The sequence below is a fragment of the Phyllobates terribilis genome, unplaced genomic scaffold (assembly GCF_046119375.1).
Source record: "Phyllobates terribilis strain yellow unplaced genomic scaffold, ASM4611937v1 Scaffold_7__3_contigs__length_470593459, whole genome shotgun sequence".
NCBI lineage: Eukaryota > Metazoa > Chordata > Amphibia > Anura > Dendrobatidae > Phyllobates > Phyllobates terribilis.
Window position 1 is genome coordinate 290,991,073 of NW_027362767.1, and position 16,654 is coordinate 291,007,726.

At 40.9% G+C, this 16,654-nt stretch overlaps 1 protein-coding gene across 14 annotated transcripts in view; it reads left to right on the forward strand.

Annotated features, from left to right (window-relative positions):
- Positions 1-4,626, forward strand: part of DLG3 (discs large MAGUK scaffold protein 3) — a 363,030-nt gene extending 358,404 nt beyond the window's left edge. For all 14 annotated transcript variants that reach the window (XM_073640945.1, XM_073640947.1, XM_073640948.1 and 11 more), the window contains 2 exons: positions 1,364-1,455; positions 1,905-4,626. In XM_073640945.1, the coding sequence (XP_073497046.1) occupies positions 1,364-1,455; positions 1,905-2,011 (199 nt within the window). In that variant the 3' untranslated portion in view covers positions 2,012-4,626. The remainder of the gene's footprint in view (positions 1-1,363; positions 1,456-1,904) is intronic.
- The last annotated feature ends 12,028 nt before the right edge of the window (positions 4,627-16,654 follow it).

The following is a 16,654-nucleotide window of genomic DNA, read 5'->3' on the forward strand; positions in this document are numbered from 1 at the left end:
ATGGTTTGGGGTGAGCTGGACCGCAGAGTGAAGGCAAAAGGGCCAACAAGTGCTAAGCATCTCTGGGAACTCCTTCAAGATTGTTGGAAGACCATTTCCGGTGACTACCTCTTGAAGCTCATCAAGAGAATGCCAAGAGTGTGCAAAGCAGTCATCAAAGCAAAAGGTGGCTACTTTGAAGAACCTAGAATATAAGACATATTTTCAGTTGTTTCACACTTTTTTGTTAAGTATATAATTCCACATGTGTTAATTCATAGTTTTGATGCCTTCAGTGTGAATGTACAATTTTAAAAGTCATGAAAATACAGAAAAATCTTTAAATGAGAAGGTGTGTCCAAACTTTTGGTCTTTACTGTATATATACAATTTCTGTGTAATATATATAAATATATATATTATACACAGAAATTAAACCTATCACTGTAAATTATTTTTTTCACTACACCTCCATAAGGAAAGCAAAAATTACAATGAAGATCAATCAAAACACCATATGTACCCTTAAATAGCATCAGTAAAAAGCTTATCACACAGCGCCATCGACTGAACCACAAAAGGTTGCGATTCGTAAGTGACACAAATTGTTATTTTTTTTAAATCTAAACTACAAAATTTTTGTTTCACTACTTTTATGGGGGAAAAAACGAGTATCACCATAATCATACAGACCTGGAGAATCCTGTTTCTAGATTATTTTTAGTGTTCATATGTGTGATTAAAATGAACAAAAAGCAGTTGCAGAATTGCATTTTCTTCACCATTTCATCCCACTTGGCTTTTTTTCCCCCATTTTTCCATACCTTTTTATAAGGTAAAATGAATGGCGTTATTCAAAACTGACTTATTTTGCAAAAAAAAAAAAAAAAAGCCCTCATGGCTGTCGACTGAAAAAAATAAGTTATGGCTCTGGAAGAAGAGGAAGGAAAAACCAAAAGCTCAGAAAAATTGCCTAGACCTCAAGGGGTTAATAAATACAAATACAAAGTTCTGCCACTTCCTTTGTTTCAATACTTGACCCTTTACTAGGTGCTAGTTTGTGTGTACATGAAAAGTTCTGTTCACATTGACAAGCTGCTAACCCCGTGCACAGCTAGTCCTGCTAAATATACCCCATAACATAAGACAGAAGAGCGACAGTATAACGATCCATGTAAGACGTCCTGCTGCACATTACATGCCGTCCACCTATCAGCTTCTCATTTACTGAAGGAAATGTAAGCGTCCGACCTGTTACTGATCTGTGTTTCTGGCATTTTTAATGCAGCCCATGTGAGTGTAATCTCTGCTGAATATATTCACACTTTTCAAAGTAAAAAATATCAAAGCCAAAAACCTGATTAGACTTGACTTTTTTTACTAGGGAAATGAACCGGAGGCAAACATTTGAACAAGCTCACAAGATGTTTGATAAAGCCACCAAACTGGAGCAAGAGTTTGGAGAATTTTTCACAGGTAAGCAGATTTTAGACCCATTTTTCTTTCCTAACGTGGCCTTATCCATTAGATGACCGTCTAATGAAAGTCTGACGCCAGTACTTTCAACTGCACTATTTGTTTCATTAGAGTTTCTGGACTCTTCCCTCAATGGCAGATTTGTTAGGACAGAAGGATCGAGCATGGCTGATGCTATATCATTATGTTTAAGCCTCATGAAACTTTCTCCCTATTTAGAACATTTGTGGCTAAACACTGCTTCTGTTACTATTAGAGCTTCTGACTAGTGATTGGGGGGAGCCATTGCCCTTTCCTCTAGAAATGACCCCATACTATTTTCTGTAGCGGGGGGATTGTGCCGCTGTACAGCTGCTGCTTTTATACTCCTGCCGCATTCACCCTTTGCAGCCAACCTTTAGATGACTTTATTCAAGCCCATATTTATTGTAAAACTGTTTCTTTCACAGCCATTGTACAGGGTGAGACGTTGGAAGAAATTTATAACAAGATCAAGCAGATAATTGAGGATCATTCTGGACATCACATTTGGGTGCCATCTCCTGAAAAACTCTAAATCCTTCTACTGGACTGCTGTTATCGGTCTACAACCCTCTGCGACCCATACCCCCAGAGAAATGGAGTGGGGTTTAATGTGCATCTGCCATCAACCACAGAAAAATGTCCCATCAGAGCCCAATGGACTCCACTGGTTCTTGGAATCTGCAACTTGAGTGTCATTACACTGAACCTTTGGGGAATATTATGGGGTCTTCAAGAAAATCCTGTCCTTACATGACTGGGGCAAGAACAGACTTTAAACACTTAGGTTATAAAATGCAAAAAAAAAAGGGAAAAAAGAGCAGAAGAGGCCATGCCCTCCCGTCTCCAAACCACCCACCCTTTTCCTCAAAGCCCCCCTCCCTGCTGGATTGGAAGAAGGCATATTTATATACATATATATAATGTGTGTGCGTGCGTGTGTGTGTGTATATATAATTTATATATGATTATATATATATATATATTATATATATTTTGGCTGTGATGGGACATTTGTCCCTGCTATTCTATTGTTTGTAAGGATTTTTTTAAGGTTCTTTTTTCTGTGATGGACGGAGCCTTAGGCTCTGTTCTGGTACTACACAGCCTACCCACCGTGGCTGTAAGTCATAGGTCGGGGTAAAAGGAACTGGTACTTCTGCTGTATGTGGTTGTTTCAGCCAGCACCAAATATACAGGAGTTCAGCACAGGCTCTAGCTGCCTTTTTGCAGCTTGTCAAGATTGAAAGTTTCTCCAAATGCACATTTTTTTGTTATCTTCACCTCCTAGAAAACTGACAGTACACATTAAGATATGATTTTTTTTATATACAAAGGCAAGTGGAGTCTTTCATCAACATTTGAGATCTTAGCATATGATTTAACTGACATGTGAGCCAAATGAAAGCTTCTAAATGGAAGTGATCCTCTTGTCCAGGTGTAGAAGAAACTTCTCTGACAAGCTCTAATCAAATGGTACCTTAACATGGCTAGTGTCTCCCCATACGCCTGCAACCTCCCTTGGTGCAATGCTGTGCCGTGGGCCTTTGTGGAAAGGTCTTTACTATTTGGCGCTACATTTGTTTTAAGATAGGAGAGCTTTTCCGTCTTTACCATTCTGTAGATTTTTGGGAGTTCACCCCTGGGGGTTTGCACGTGTTCTTATTACTAAGGTGTGCATGGGAACGCTTCCTCCTTGCTGGCCATTTCATGAATCTGTGGACCAATAATGGTGACTCTGTTCCAGGACTTCTGTTGCAAAGAAGGGAAGAAGTAGCCAGTTGTGAAGAAGGGAATGTGAGAGACGAGAGTCTTGACTCTTGTTTTAGGTTTTTTTAGTTTTTTTTAAGACCATGTTGTATCACTTTTTTTTTTTTTTTTTTTCATGGTAACTTCCATTTTTAAATTGACGGGTATTAAATCCACTTAGTTTTCATTGACATAATAACTTCATTTGTTTTTTAATATTGCAGTGGAAGCACGTCTGAATACTTGTGAGCCTTAATAGGGGGCAGAGAGATTGTTTTATTAATTTAAGAAACATACACCCATTAATTTACAGACTCTCCAGTCATCCCGCAGATTAGAGAAGCGTCGACAAAGATCAATTTTTCATATTCTGCATTTAAGAACAATGGTCTGTAAAATAAAAGTGTTTGGGTTAGTCTGTTTTCGGGCGTAAGCCAGTTGCTTGTAGGTCTGCTGCAGGCAGCACATCACCATTTTTGGGGGGGGCATCGTTTTATGGGTAGAATGTTATTTGTATGTAAAGGCTCAGTGTTCAGCATGTTTTCTTAACCTGTATTGGAAAATTACATAGGCTTTAAAGATGGATAAGGAAACATGGTTTGTTTTTTTGTTTTTTATTTTTGTTTTTTAAACACTAAAAATTGTGCTGTCCCTAATTACATATGTAGTGTGAACTATTGCTGTATGTGAAGAGCTGCTTAAACTCTGAAGTGGTGAGCCAAAAATTTCTTCTTGAAGCTCAGTGTGAAAATTAAACCGCTCAGGGTCCCTTTTCCATGTAATGGAGAGCACGATCTTTTCCACTGACCTGGAACAGACACTGCAGGACTCGGACAACACTGACTCTTCTCCTTTTGTCCTCTGAAGACACCGGTGCGCTGTAAACCAGCTGGCCTTTCTGGTTTGTCCTGCACTATCCAGTGGTTGAAGTTTGGGGTCGTTCACTCCTAGGGCTATATATTGTTTGCATATGAATGATGATGCTGGGTGTCATGGTGGCTAAAGGACAATGGAAGTTACATCTTTGAGGTGGGTGAAGGAAGCAGAATGTCTAAAATGGTTGACACCCCGGCAGCTGCATTGGGGATTTGCAAAGCTTCTCCATTCCTGTTTTTATTCCACTTTTATTTAAATGTTGCCACCTGCTTGTTATCCAACAGCATGAATGGGTTGTCATGGTACTATTTGTATAACGGAAATTAAAATGGCAAGTGGGATGGCTGGTACCAATGTGTGATACCGCCTTTTATATAAATATATATATATATCTTTGTCCCTGCCTCTCCCTTCTCTTAATGTAATTTACAGCAGAGCAGAAAATGATATGGAATCTGATTGTTTTAAGAAATGCTGATAAACCCAGGAGGCACATATATTTTTTAATAAATGAAGTTGCAATGATTTGTGAGCCCTACTTGTGCTTTTTTTTTAAATATATACTGCAAGTTATACAACGTTTTGTAAATCTGAGGTTACTACAGCAGAAAGTAAGCATGTTGTAGTAATTCTAAAAGATGGTCTCCATGTTCATGTCTGCACTACAGCACTGTGTTATGTGGAAGTGTAATAGAGCAATGTTTCTTACAGGACTCTGTAAGCCAAAGTTCTGACATTTTTCTCAGACAGTGCGATTAATCAGTGTTTTTGCCAAAAAAACTGGCATAAAAATCTTTGAAAAGTCGCAAAAAAAAAATTAGCAATACTTTGTGTTCTCATGCTGCTTTTAAACATCTTTGTCAAAATGGGTGGACCTGGGGAGGATCCAGGATGGGGTGTGGCTACACTCGCCCGCCAAATTCATCAATGGTGCCAGCGTTTCTTACAACAGTAACGTTACTCCAGTCATTATTTTCATTGAGGCCTCTATATTTCGCCGCAACAAACCCTCCTCCCAGCCCAGGGCCTGCAGCATCGCCCCACTCCTGCTGCCGCCGGCTTCATGCAGCAGGGACCTGGTCTCCTGTGACCCCACTCCACTGCTGCCACCCCTCACCCACTTTCCATGGAAAGCTCCGTTTGAACTATAAGACGCCCCCCCCCATTTTCCTGCAAAATTTGGGAGAAAAAAAGTGCGTCTTATAGTCTGAAAAATACAATATTTTGATTTTTTTCTTGTTACGCTGTTTACCGACCAGATTAATTTATATTTTAATCGGACATTTCTGAACCCTGCAATGCCAAATATGTGTGTATTTTTAATGGGGCAAAAGGGGGGTGGTTTGCACTTTGTGCTTTTTTTTTAATTTTTTTTTAATATTTAAACTTTTTTTTTTTTATTTTATTTTTTTGTATTTAATGGTCCCCTTAGGAGACATGAAGCTTTGATCGTCTTCAGCACTGCTATGTATAGCAAAAATCACTATCTCCTATGAACATGAGGATTGTGATGACCGGCACGGGGGTCTTCAGCAGATGGTTGGGCTCAATGACGCGCTTCCTGTCTGTGCATGTTAAATGCCGCTGTCTGTGATTTGACAGCGGCATTTAACTGTTTAACATTTGATGGCTGAATAAATCAGCCATCAAGTGAGGGAAAGATGCGTGTGAGCCCACATCAAAGGTGATGATGTAAATACACATTATCGTCATGAAGGGGTTAAGGAGATTATGAAGGGGCCAGAGTCCAAATACTTCAAACATGAAAGGCCATCCTATGCAGTGAAACTTTTTGTGCATCTAAGCTTAGTAGGATAGCCTCCCCTGATTTTATTTAATGCATCTACAAATGTTTCCACTGTCGATATTTTTAATTCACATCCATGGCTGATGAAGCATCATCTGATGGTGATTCTGAAGAGTCGCCCATGGTTGTTGTGAAGTTTCAATGTTCGATAATACAGTGGTGCTTACAAGCCAACACTTGGAGGGTCCGTCCATGCATTGTTTGGACTGGGATGAGGAGGGTTTTTTGGGGGGTGAATTGAAGGGGCTTCTGCATTTTAGGCAGCATGATGTAGTATGAAACCAATTGCAGGTTCATAATGGCTTTGCTAGTGACTAAGAAAAAAAGGAAGCTGATTTTTTTTTCTGTTTCCTAGCCCTTAGCTTTAGAGCTCGCTCACACCACCATATTTTCTATCCAAGTGCAATCCGAGAAAACATCGGATCGCACAGTAACGAATGATATTCTAAGGGGCCACAAATGCCCATTTTTTCCTCGGACTAAGCCGAACTGCAAAAAAAAAAATAAAAAATCACAGCATGACCTAGTTTGAGCCGACATTCTGATCGCACTCGGCCATGAAAGTGCATGGAAACTATCGGAGTGCAGTCTGATTTCTGTGCACTGAAACAATTGAGAAGATGGAGAAATGTTGTTTTCCATCTTTTCCTCAGTGTGCTCTGATTTCTCTCATCCAAGTGAATTGGATCTCACCATGCTGACACTATGATGAGAGTTTGATCATAGTGTCATTTGCATAACTGGCCCGATTCACTTGGGTGAGAGAATCTATGGCGTCTCCACCTTCTCTTAGATGTTTTGAGGGCCTCTGGATTATGATGGAGGTCAGCAGGTCAATTCCATCATAGTATCATGCTTCTTAGTGGTGCTAAAAGCTGTGATGTATTTATTATACATGGTTTCACACAAATGCAGTAATGTAGGACTGAGGAGCTCCACTAGGTGGCAGTGTGATATCAAATATATGCAGCTTTTACTAAATAATGGAGGTGAGAAAAATCCTTAATTCTGTTCTTAATAATAGACGTGTATATGAAGACAAGAAGGTGGGAGACTCTACATGAAAGGTTGGTGAGAAATCGTGGGTGCTGCTGCACAGCAGTCATTCACCAGAGCGGGAGCACCAGGTCCCATGGTCAGGCACCTACCAAGGAGTATCCGAGCCCACAGCACAAGGTGCGAGGCACAGCAGCCGGTTACCATCCCTCCTCAGGCACAGATCCAGGAGGGTAGCATCTGCCAAGCCCCCTGGTAACAGAGAGGATCTGGGCCACCAGCACCCACAAACAGGAGCCAGTCATAAGCTGCCTTCACTTTGGAGCGCCGACAGGTGTGCTCAGGATCCAGGGAACCCCCTCCTCCAACCCTCACCCCTTTGAATTTTTTTTTTCATAATTTTGAACGAACCAAAAAGATCAATTCTGGATTATGTCTTTATCTACAGATAAATTTATAAAAAAACAAAGAAGGTAGCCTTATGTAACAACAGCAGGTCACCATACCAATGCACCACATAGTTAGTACATAGCAGTGTATTGGTATTGTGACCTGGTGTTGGTAAGCAAGGCTGCCTTATTTGTGATGTTTTATATCTAGATATAGATTATACATACTTTATTTTTTAAACCCCATTCCTGTTAATTGACATGTAATTTTTTCCTGCGGGTCAATACAAATTTGAAGATACTATAATATTTAGATAGATCTTAGGTTTTACTTATTTTGCACGGAAGCACTATAAAAACTATATATATATATATATATATATATATATATATATATATATATATATATATATATATATATATAATTTTTGGGGGGGATATGATATATTTGACATACCATACAATTCCGAATTTATTGTTTGTTTTTTTTGTTTGTTTTTAAGTAATCAGCATAACAGTAATAACTAAACTGCATCATGAAATTTGATATGGGTATGGTGATACACCAAAGATATATTTATATTAACTTTGTCTCCTTGGGGACTTGAACCTGATCCTTGCCTTCACTTCCGTTGACATCATCCAGCACTGACAATGTGTTGAGCAGCCTTGTGCTTGGACCTGAGGTCATTGCTCCAGTGTTCAGAGCAGCGGTGATGATTTCCTGCTCAGCTCTGATCCCTGACTGTGCTCTCCTATGTAAGTGTAATTGCACAGCAGCGGAGATGACTTTTACACTAACTACTGTGCTCTACACGTTCAACTTCAATGTACACATCGCAGGATCCAGTGACAGTCATCTTGTCTACTGCCCTTTGCAGAGGCTGGAGTTAGGCCACGTTCACACATTCAGTATTTGGTCAGTATTTTATGTAAGTATTTATAAGCCGCAAATCATTGCCTTTGAATTACTTTTAACTTCTGAATATCCTTTTTAAAATGTGGAGCCCAAAACTGAGTCCCATATTCTAGATGTGGCCTTAAAGTGTAATATTACCTCTCTCTAAAATTACTTGTATCTCTTTATACATCCTAAAACCTTGTTTGCTTTTTCAGCTGCTGCTTGACATTGAGCTCAGCTTGCTTGTAACCAGCATACCCAAGTCCTTCTCCTGTGCTGTAGTCCCTATTATATTTCCATTTAATGTATATGTAGCAATAGGATTACTCCGTCCTAGGTGCATTACTCTACATTTATCAACATTAAACCTCACCTGCCATATATTTGCCCATGTAGAGAACTTACCCAGATCATTCTGTAATATTGTACTATCTAGCTCACTTTTTTTTTTTATCCTACATAGTTTTGTGTCATCAAAGACTGACGCTTTACTCTCAATTCCATTCACAAAGTCATTAATAAAGAGAACTAAAATGTATTGAGCCTAATATTGATCCTTGTTGTCCCCACAGTCCCCGACTTTAGCCCACTTAGAGAATGTACGATTTACAGTGACCCTTCGTTTCCTGTCCCTTAGGGCTCATTCAGACGTCCGCTTTTCACGTACGAGTGCTATGGTTTTTTTTCTTGGAAAGCACTCGTACCTATAACAGTCTATGGGGCTGTTCGCATGTCCTTGATTTTTTGCTGACTGAGTCGTCCATGCTAATTCGCAGAGACATGTCCGATGTAGGTCTAAGTGTCAGATAAAACTTGACAATAAAAGACTATGGGTCCGAGAAAAAAATTGGAAAGCACTCCGATGCCATCCGTGTTCTGTATGTGTTTTTCACAGACCCATAGACTTGTATTGACACTTTTCATCCGTGATACCAGAAAAAACGGACATGCCCCTTTGAGTTGTACACAGACACACGGTCTATGAAAAAACACAGACGTGAACAAGCCTATAACCTAATGGGTACGTGTTGTATCTGTGAAAAACACGGATGGAACACGTACGTGCACCAAGAACATCTGAATGAGGCGCAAAGTAGTGCATTCTGCAATTTTTTTCCTTGCAATCCATTGGTCCATGTTGAAATCAGCCCAATGCGCAGGCATACTGACTATGCTGGGTCTGTGTGCTCTCTGCGTGGTCCATGGCGCACAGGGTCAGCACAAGGATTGATAATACTCTGGTCTGTTGGCTTTTATTACTGAATCTGTTGGCTCTCATTACTGCATTATTTTTCATTAAAACAATCTGTATTTTTTTTAATTATATGGTTCACTAATTTCCTTGTAGTTCGGGCTTTCCTTTACTCTATTTTGATTCCCAGATTTCATCCTGCGTGTTATTCCTATATACCAGTGGTCCACAACCTTTCTCACCTTGAGTCATATTCAGGTCTGACAGCCACAACCAGAGCCAGCCCCTACTCCCGCATAGCGACATCTACAACCCCTGGCAAAAATTCTGGAATCACCGGGCTCGGAGAATGTTTATTCAGTTGTTTAATGTTGAAAAAAAGCAGATCACAGACATAGCACAAATCTAAAGTAATTTCAAATGGCAACTTTAGGGCTTTAAGAAACACTAAAAGAAATCAAGATTAAAAATGTGGTACTCAGTAAGGGTAATTTTTTTCAGACCAAGCAGAGGGAAAAAACTATGGAATCACTCAATTCTGAGGAAAAAAACATGGAATCACCCTGTAAACTTTCATTTCCAAAATTAACACCTGCATCAAATTAGATCTGCTCGTTAGTCTGCATCTAAAAAGGAGTGATCACACCTTGGAGAGCTGTTGCACCAAGTGGACTGACATGGATCATGGCTCCAACAGGAGAGATGTCAATTGAAACAAAGGAGAGGATTATCAAACTCTTAAAAGAAGGTAAATCATCACGCAATGTTGCAAAAGATGTTGGTTGTTCACAGTCAGCGGTGTCTAAAATCTGGACCAAATACAAACAACATGGGAAGGTTGTTAAAGGCAAACATACTGGTAGACCAAGGAAGACATCAAAGTGTCAAGACTGGAAACTTAAAGCAATATGTCTCCAAAACAGGAAATGCACAACGAAACAAATGAGGAACGAATGGGAGGAAACTGGAGTCAATGTCTGTGACTGAACTGTAAGAAACCGCCTAAAGCAAATGGGATTTACATACAGAAAAGCTAAACATAAGCCATCATTAACACCTAAACAGAAAAAAACAAGGTTACAATGGGCTAAGGAAAAGCAATCGTGGACTGTGGATGACTGGATGAAAGTCATATTCAGTGATGAATCGCGAATCTGCATTGGGCAAGGTGATAATGCTGGAACTTTTGTTTGGTGCCGTTCTAATGAGATTTATAAAGATGACTCCATAAAGAGAACATGCAAATTTCCACAGTCATTGATGATATGGGGCTGCATGTCAGGTAAAGGCACTGGGGAGATGGCTGTCATTACATCTTCAATAAATGCCCAAGTTTACATCGATATTTTGGACAGTTTTCTTATCCCATCAATTGAAAGGATGTTTGGGGATGATGACATCATTTTTCAAGATGATAATGCATCCTGCCATAGAGCAAAAACTGTGAAAACATTCCTTGAAAGAAGACACATAAGGTCAATGTCATGGTCTGCAAATAGTCCGGATTTCAATCCAATTGAAAATCTTTGGAAGTTGAAGAAAATGGTCCATGACAAGGCTCCAACCTGCAAAGCTGATCTGGCAACGGCAATCAGAGAAAGTTGGAGCCAGATTGATGAAGAGTACTGTTTGTCACTCATTAAGTCCATGCCTCAGAGACTGCAAGCTGTTATTAAAGCCAGTGGTGGTGCAACAAAATACTAGTGATGTATTGGAGTGTTCTTTTGTGTGTGTGTTTTTCATGATTCCATAATTTTTTCCTCAGAATTGAGTGATTCCATATTTTTTTCCCTCTGCTTGGTCTGAAAAAAAATACCCTTACTGAGTACCACATTTTTTTATCTTGATTTCTTTTAGTGTTTCTTAAAGCCCTAAAGTTGCCATTTGAAATGACTTTAGTTTTGTGCCATGTCTGTGATCTGCTTTTTTTCAACAACATTAAACAACTGAATGAACATCCTCCGAGCCCGGTGATTCCATAATTTTTGCCAGGGGTTGTAGCTCCCGCCTCCCCCAGAGTAGTGACACCAAGAGCTCTCATTACTGATCTAATGATAGCTAGAGCTTCCCCACATTGAGGCAGTATACATGTATCCAGGGGTTACAACCTTACCCCCTTTGGGTATTCTCGCATGAAGCACTTCCACCACACTATCACATCGAGCTTCAATCACTTCCTCTATCGGGCACTGTTATCCTATTTCAAACTTGACACTTAATTTATCTCTGCAACCCCCAAGGCCAGTATACGGGAATCCAGATCTTCTCTTCTGTGTGGGCCACTCACAAAAGTCACCATATTGTGACCTGCTCTTCATAGCTGTTTGCTAGACCTGGTGCTAATGCACAAAGCTGGCAGATAGCCGTGAGCTCCACATCATAGGCCCATGAGCCACATGTGGCTTCCGAGGCACAGGTTGGGGATCCCTGCTCTATACTGAGCTATGAATCCCACGATGCATCAGTACAGCATCACATTGGCAGCTAAAGTCATTATCTTGCCTTCTAAAGTATCCTAAATAAGCCAATATCAACATAGTCAGGAGGCTGAGCATTTCAAGGCCAAGTTCAAACGACCATATTTTCAGTCCGAGTGCTGTCCGTGAAAAAAACTATCAGTACTCGAAGCAAATGGGCTATTCAGATGTTCGTTTCTTTTCAGGGATCGAATCTATGCATGAAAAAAAAATCGCAGCATGTACTAATTTCTTCTGTATGTTGACGAGTCTCGCCTATTCAAGTCTAAGCACACAAAAATTAAATCTATTTCTATACAGAACCTTATGGCATCTGATTTTTATGGATACATTGAAATTATATAGGAAATTGTATGTGGTCTTGTAAATTTTAATAACAGCTGATGTATAAAAGTTGATGCCATGTGGTTTGCAGGTGAATGACAATTGAGATGAAAATCGCCTATTTTTTTCTGGATGAAACCAGGACAATTTTTTTATATGCTCGTATGATCTAAGCCAAACTGTGTAACAGGAGTTGTTCAATCATCATTAGTACCTGTGATATGAGTTTCTGTCCTTGACTTCAGTAATACAATTTATGCAATTTCATTACAGAGGAAGTTCTGGTGCTGAAATAGTGACCCCCTTCACAGAACATAAAGGCATACAATTCTCAGTGGTTAACCAGGAAATCACATGACCTAACTAAGGAGAAGGAATCCAGGAACTTTCATATAAAGTAATAATTAAATATGGGAATACTAACTGAATTCATGTACTGGAGGATTACAGTAGTTACAGAATAAATAATAAAACAAAGCACTGGACTGCTACTTTAATTTACATTTATTCACGAGGGTAAGAAACCCTCCAAACAGTAACTACAGTAAAAACAAAAAGGGCCTAATTTTTCAAAGCTGTGTAATAATAATAAAAAAAATGGTGGCTAAAATTTTCCTAAATGAGACCTAGCATCTTGGAAGAAAATGTTACCTAACATTTCGAAATATAATGAGACTTATACCAGTATATGACTAAAGATCTACAAAACTATGCTTGTTAGGCATATGTCGATAAGTGGAGAGTAGGCGTTTGATGATGACCGTGCTGCTATAGAAGATGAGTAGTTTCACATTCTGGTGCAAGTTCAAGTAGCTTTATTGGCACGTTTTTGGTTCAAACCAAAACCTTTTCTATGTTTAGTCTATTTAAAAAAAAAAAAAAAAAAGGGTTCGTTTCGAACCAGAAACTCATGAATAAAGCTACTTGAACTTGCACTAGAGTGTGGAACTACTCATCTTCTACAGCAGCACGGGCTTCAATAAACGCCTCCTCTCCACTTACCCATTTGTACGCAGAAGAGGGTCTTCTATCTGCTGACATGACTGCAGAGGATGTCTTTATTACAGACTTATGTTGGAGTTGTGACATGTACAACTCCACCAAGTGAGCAATATCTCACCACTCACCCCCACTTTGTGTCACCGTATGAGCGCTTGTCTATTTTCTCGATAGGCAAACACAGCATAGTTTCCAGGCAACCTTCTGTCAGTTAGTCTTTTTGTCAGAAAAAAGGGGTAATGGTATATCTTTCAAGTCGCAATGTGTGCAACTGATGCGCAAAGATTTTGTTGGTATATAAAAAAACAAAAAAACAGTGGCTCCATAAGCATTCTGTCTAGCATTCTGTTCTATAGAAAACTAAAGTATTCACTTTAATAAATGTGCCCAAATAAAGAATCTTAAATGGGTTCTAGAGCTGCTTCAAAGCAAGTGAACTGCTACAACACTTACATGAAAATTGTCATATTTGTTGGATACAGTATATAGGAACACTGAACACCAAAACATTTTATTAACAACACAGCAAATTAAATTTATCAACCCTAGACTGCTAAACTACCGAAAAATAGAAACATTCACTTTTTTTAAAAAAAATCTGCAACCAAATTGTAAGCAAATATAGGAGTCAGTCCTTCAAAGCTTCTTTTACTCTTGCACTTTTTTCCTGAATATTGCTGTAGATGCCAGTCATCTAAATAGGAAAATATAAATATATGGTTTATATGGTCTAATATATACAGTATATATTTGAATTACACGCGTAGCACTCCAAAAAACTTCCATAAAAAAATAGCTCTTTTTTTCATTCATGAAAAAGGGGTTATCCAACATATTAGCTAATGTAAAAAAAAAAAAAAAAGACACCGTACTTATCTAGTCTTCCTTCCAGCATTGTTTTTTTATTACATTGGCAGCTATTTTTTAATTTTTGATATATTGAATAACCCGTCTAGTGCAATGTTTCTCCTGTAACAGAGCATTTTTCTACAACTTAGAGGATGGCGTGCTCCCAAAGCTCCCCTGATCCCTTTGCCGGTAATAGATGAGCCTTTTCAGAGAAGTGATGTGGACATCCCCAGCAGCTCTAGAAAATGTTTCATCCTTACTATGGTAGGCTATCATACCCAGTGCCAGGGAGGCAGTGGCTCTGTCATCAATTAGGGAGAATAAGGTCATAGATGCCCTTTTGGTCATATTTTCTCGAGCAGGATTTCCTAGGGAGAAGCTTTGGGAACAGGTGACTCAGTTTGTCTCATTTAATGGAAGCTCTCTGTAAGAAAATGCAGGTGCAGCACCTGGTATCAAGTTTGTATGAATGATTCAATGATACCATTTAGCAGATGCTTAAGATGCTGGTTGAGTCCCATGGGCGCGACTGGGAGTGGTGCCTCCCGCACCTGCTCTTTGCTTACAGAGAGGTACCACAGGCCTCAACAGGTTTCTTCCCCCTTCGAGCTCCTGTACTGCAGACGAGTCCAGGGGCCCCTTGGCCTGGTGAAGGAATCCTGGAAAGAGGAACTGAACGCCCCCGAAGTGTCCGTCATAGAGTAGGTCATGGGGCTCCTTGACAAAATGCAGTCAATGATGCGGCTGGTGCATGAGAACATGGTGCAGGCACAGGTCAACCAGAAGCTGTGGTATGACCGAAACGCCCTGGAGCGAGTGTATGAAGTAGGTCAGAAGGTGTGGGTCTTAGTCGCAATGACCCAGAACAAGCTTCAGCCAGCCTGGGAAGGTCCATACCTCATACATCAGCGCCTCAACAACATAAAAAAATGTGGTCACCATTGGCCATGCCAGAAAAATGCAGGTCTTCCATGTCAACATAATGTAAGGTCGTCATCTTGACGGGAAGCCTGTGCCCTTCCTGTGTGTAGCCTGTTCGACGAAGGCGAGAATGAAGTCCTGATGGATTTGCTAGCAGCAGCCTGGGATGGAGGGTCTATCGAGGGCACAGAACTCAACCTGCAGTTATCCATGGACCAGAGGTCCCAGCTGTGGGAGATGTTCCTGCCCTACCTGACCATCTTCATGAGTGTACCAGGAAAGACACAGGGAGTCACCACCCCAGTCCGCCAACGTGAATACCGTGTCTCCCTAGAGGTGCAAAAAGACATAAAAAGGGGGATAGATGAAATGTTGTGCCTGAGAGTGATCCACAGGTCCAAAAGTGCGTGGTAATCACCTGTAGTCCTGGTCCTGAAAAAGGACTAGACAACTCGGTTCTGCATAGGCAACAGGAGGCTAAATGCCATCGCGTCAATGAGCTGCGGGATCGCTTAGCTGGTGCCCGGTACTTGACAATCATGGACCTGAGTCAAGGTTACTGGCAGATTCCTATGCCTCAGGAAGCACAGGAGAGGTCTGCCTTCATTACCCCATCCTTCGTCATGCCCTTTGGCATGAGAAATGCTCCTGCCACTTTTCAACGATTTGTCAACCAGTTGCTTGAGGGACTAGAGGGGTTTGCTGTTGCTTACCTGGACGAAAACCTGTCTTCAATCCCACCTGGGAGAAACACCTGGAGCAGGTGCTCAGGCAGGTCCAGGACACTGGTTTGACTATAAAGCCAGGAAAATGTCAGGCATGACGGAGGTGCAGTACCTCGGTCACCTAGTGGGTGGCGGAACTCTGAAACCAGAGCCCGGGAAGGTTAATGCTATCACCTACTGGCCTACCCCCAAGACCAAGAAGCAGGTGATGTCCTTCTTAGGTAGAGTGGCGTACTATAGGAAGTTCATCCTCAACTATAGTGCCCTTGCTAAGCCTTTGACGGACCTCACCAAACAGAAGCTACCCCAAACAGTCAAATGGACAGCTGACTGTGGGCTGTCCTTCACATCACTGAAGGCTGCCATTGCCAGTCCCCCAGTTTTACCAGCTCCGGACTTCACCCGGTGGTTTCGGGTTCAAACCGATGCCAGTGCGTTTGGCTGAGCACCCAGGCCAGGTAAATGGGGAGGGGAAGAGCATCCAGCGATGTTCCTCAGCCGCAAGCTATTACCCCGGAAAGTGACCTACGCTACTGTGGAGAAGTGTCTCGCTATAGTGTGGGCCCTGCGGAAGCAGCAGACCAAGCTATTTGGGTGCAACTTCACCTTATTGACCGACCACCACCCTCTCAGCTGGCTGCACTGGGTAGCCAGTGACAATGATAAACTACTGCGGTGGAGCTTGGCTCTACAGCAGTATGATTTTAATATTCAGCACAAGAAGGGTAGCGAACATGGCAACGCTGATGGGATGTCCCACCAGGGGGGATACCGTCTGTGAAGTGGGCTTGGGAGATGAAAAGGGGAGATGTCATAGAGAAAAATTAAAACCTATGAGATATCTCTGGATGTCACCCTCACATCTGGGAGAAGAGCTTACAATTCAACCTCGTGAAGTAGTCCTTTACATTGAACATATGGGGAAGTGAGAGAAAGTAATTAAAACATGGGAAATAGGGAGAGAGATAACACT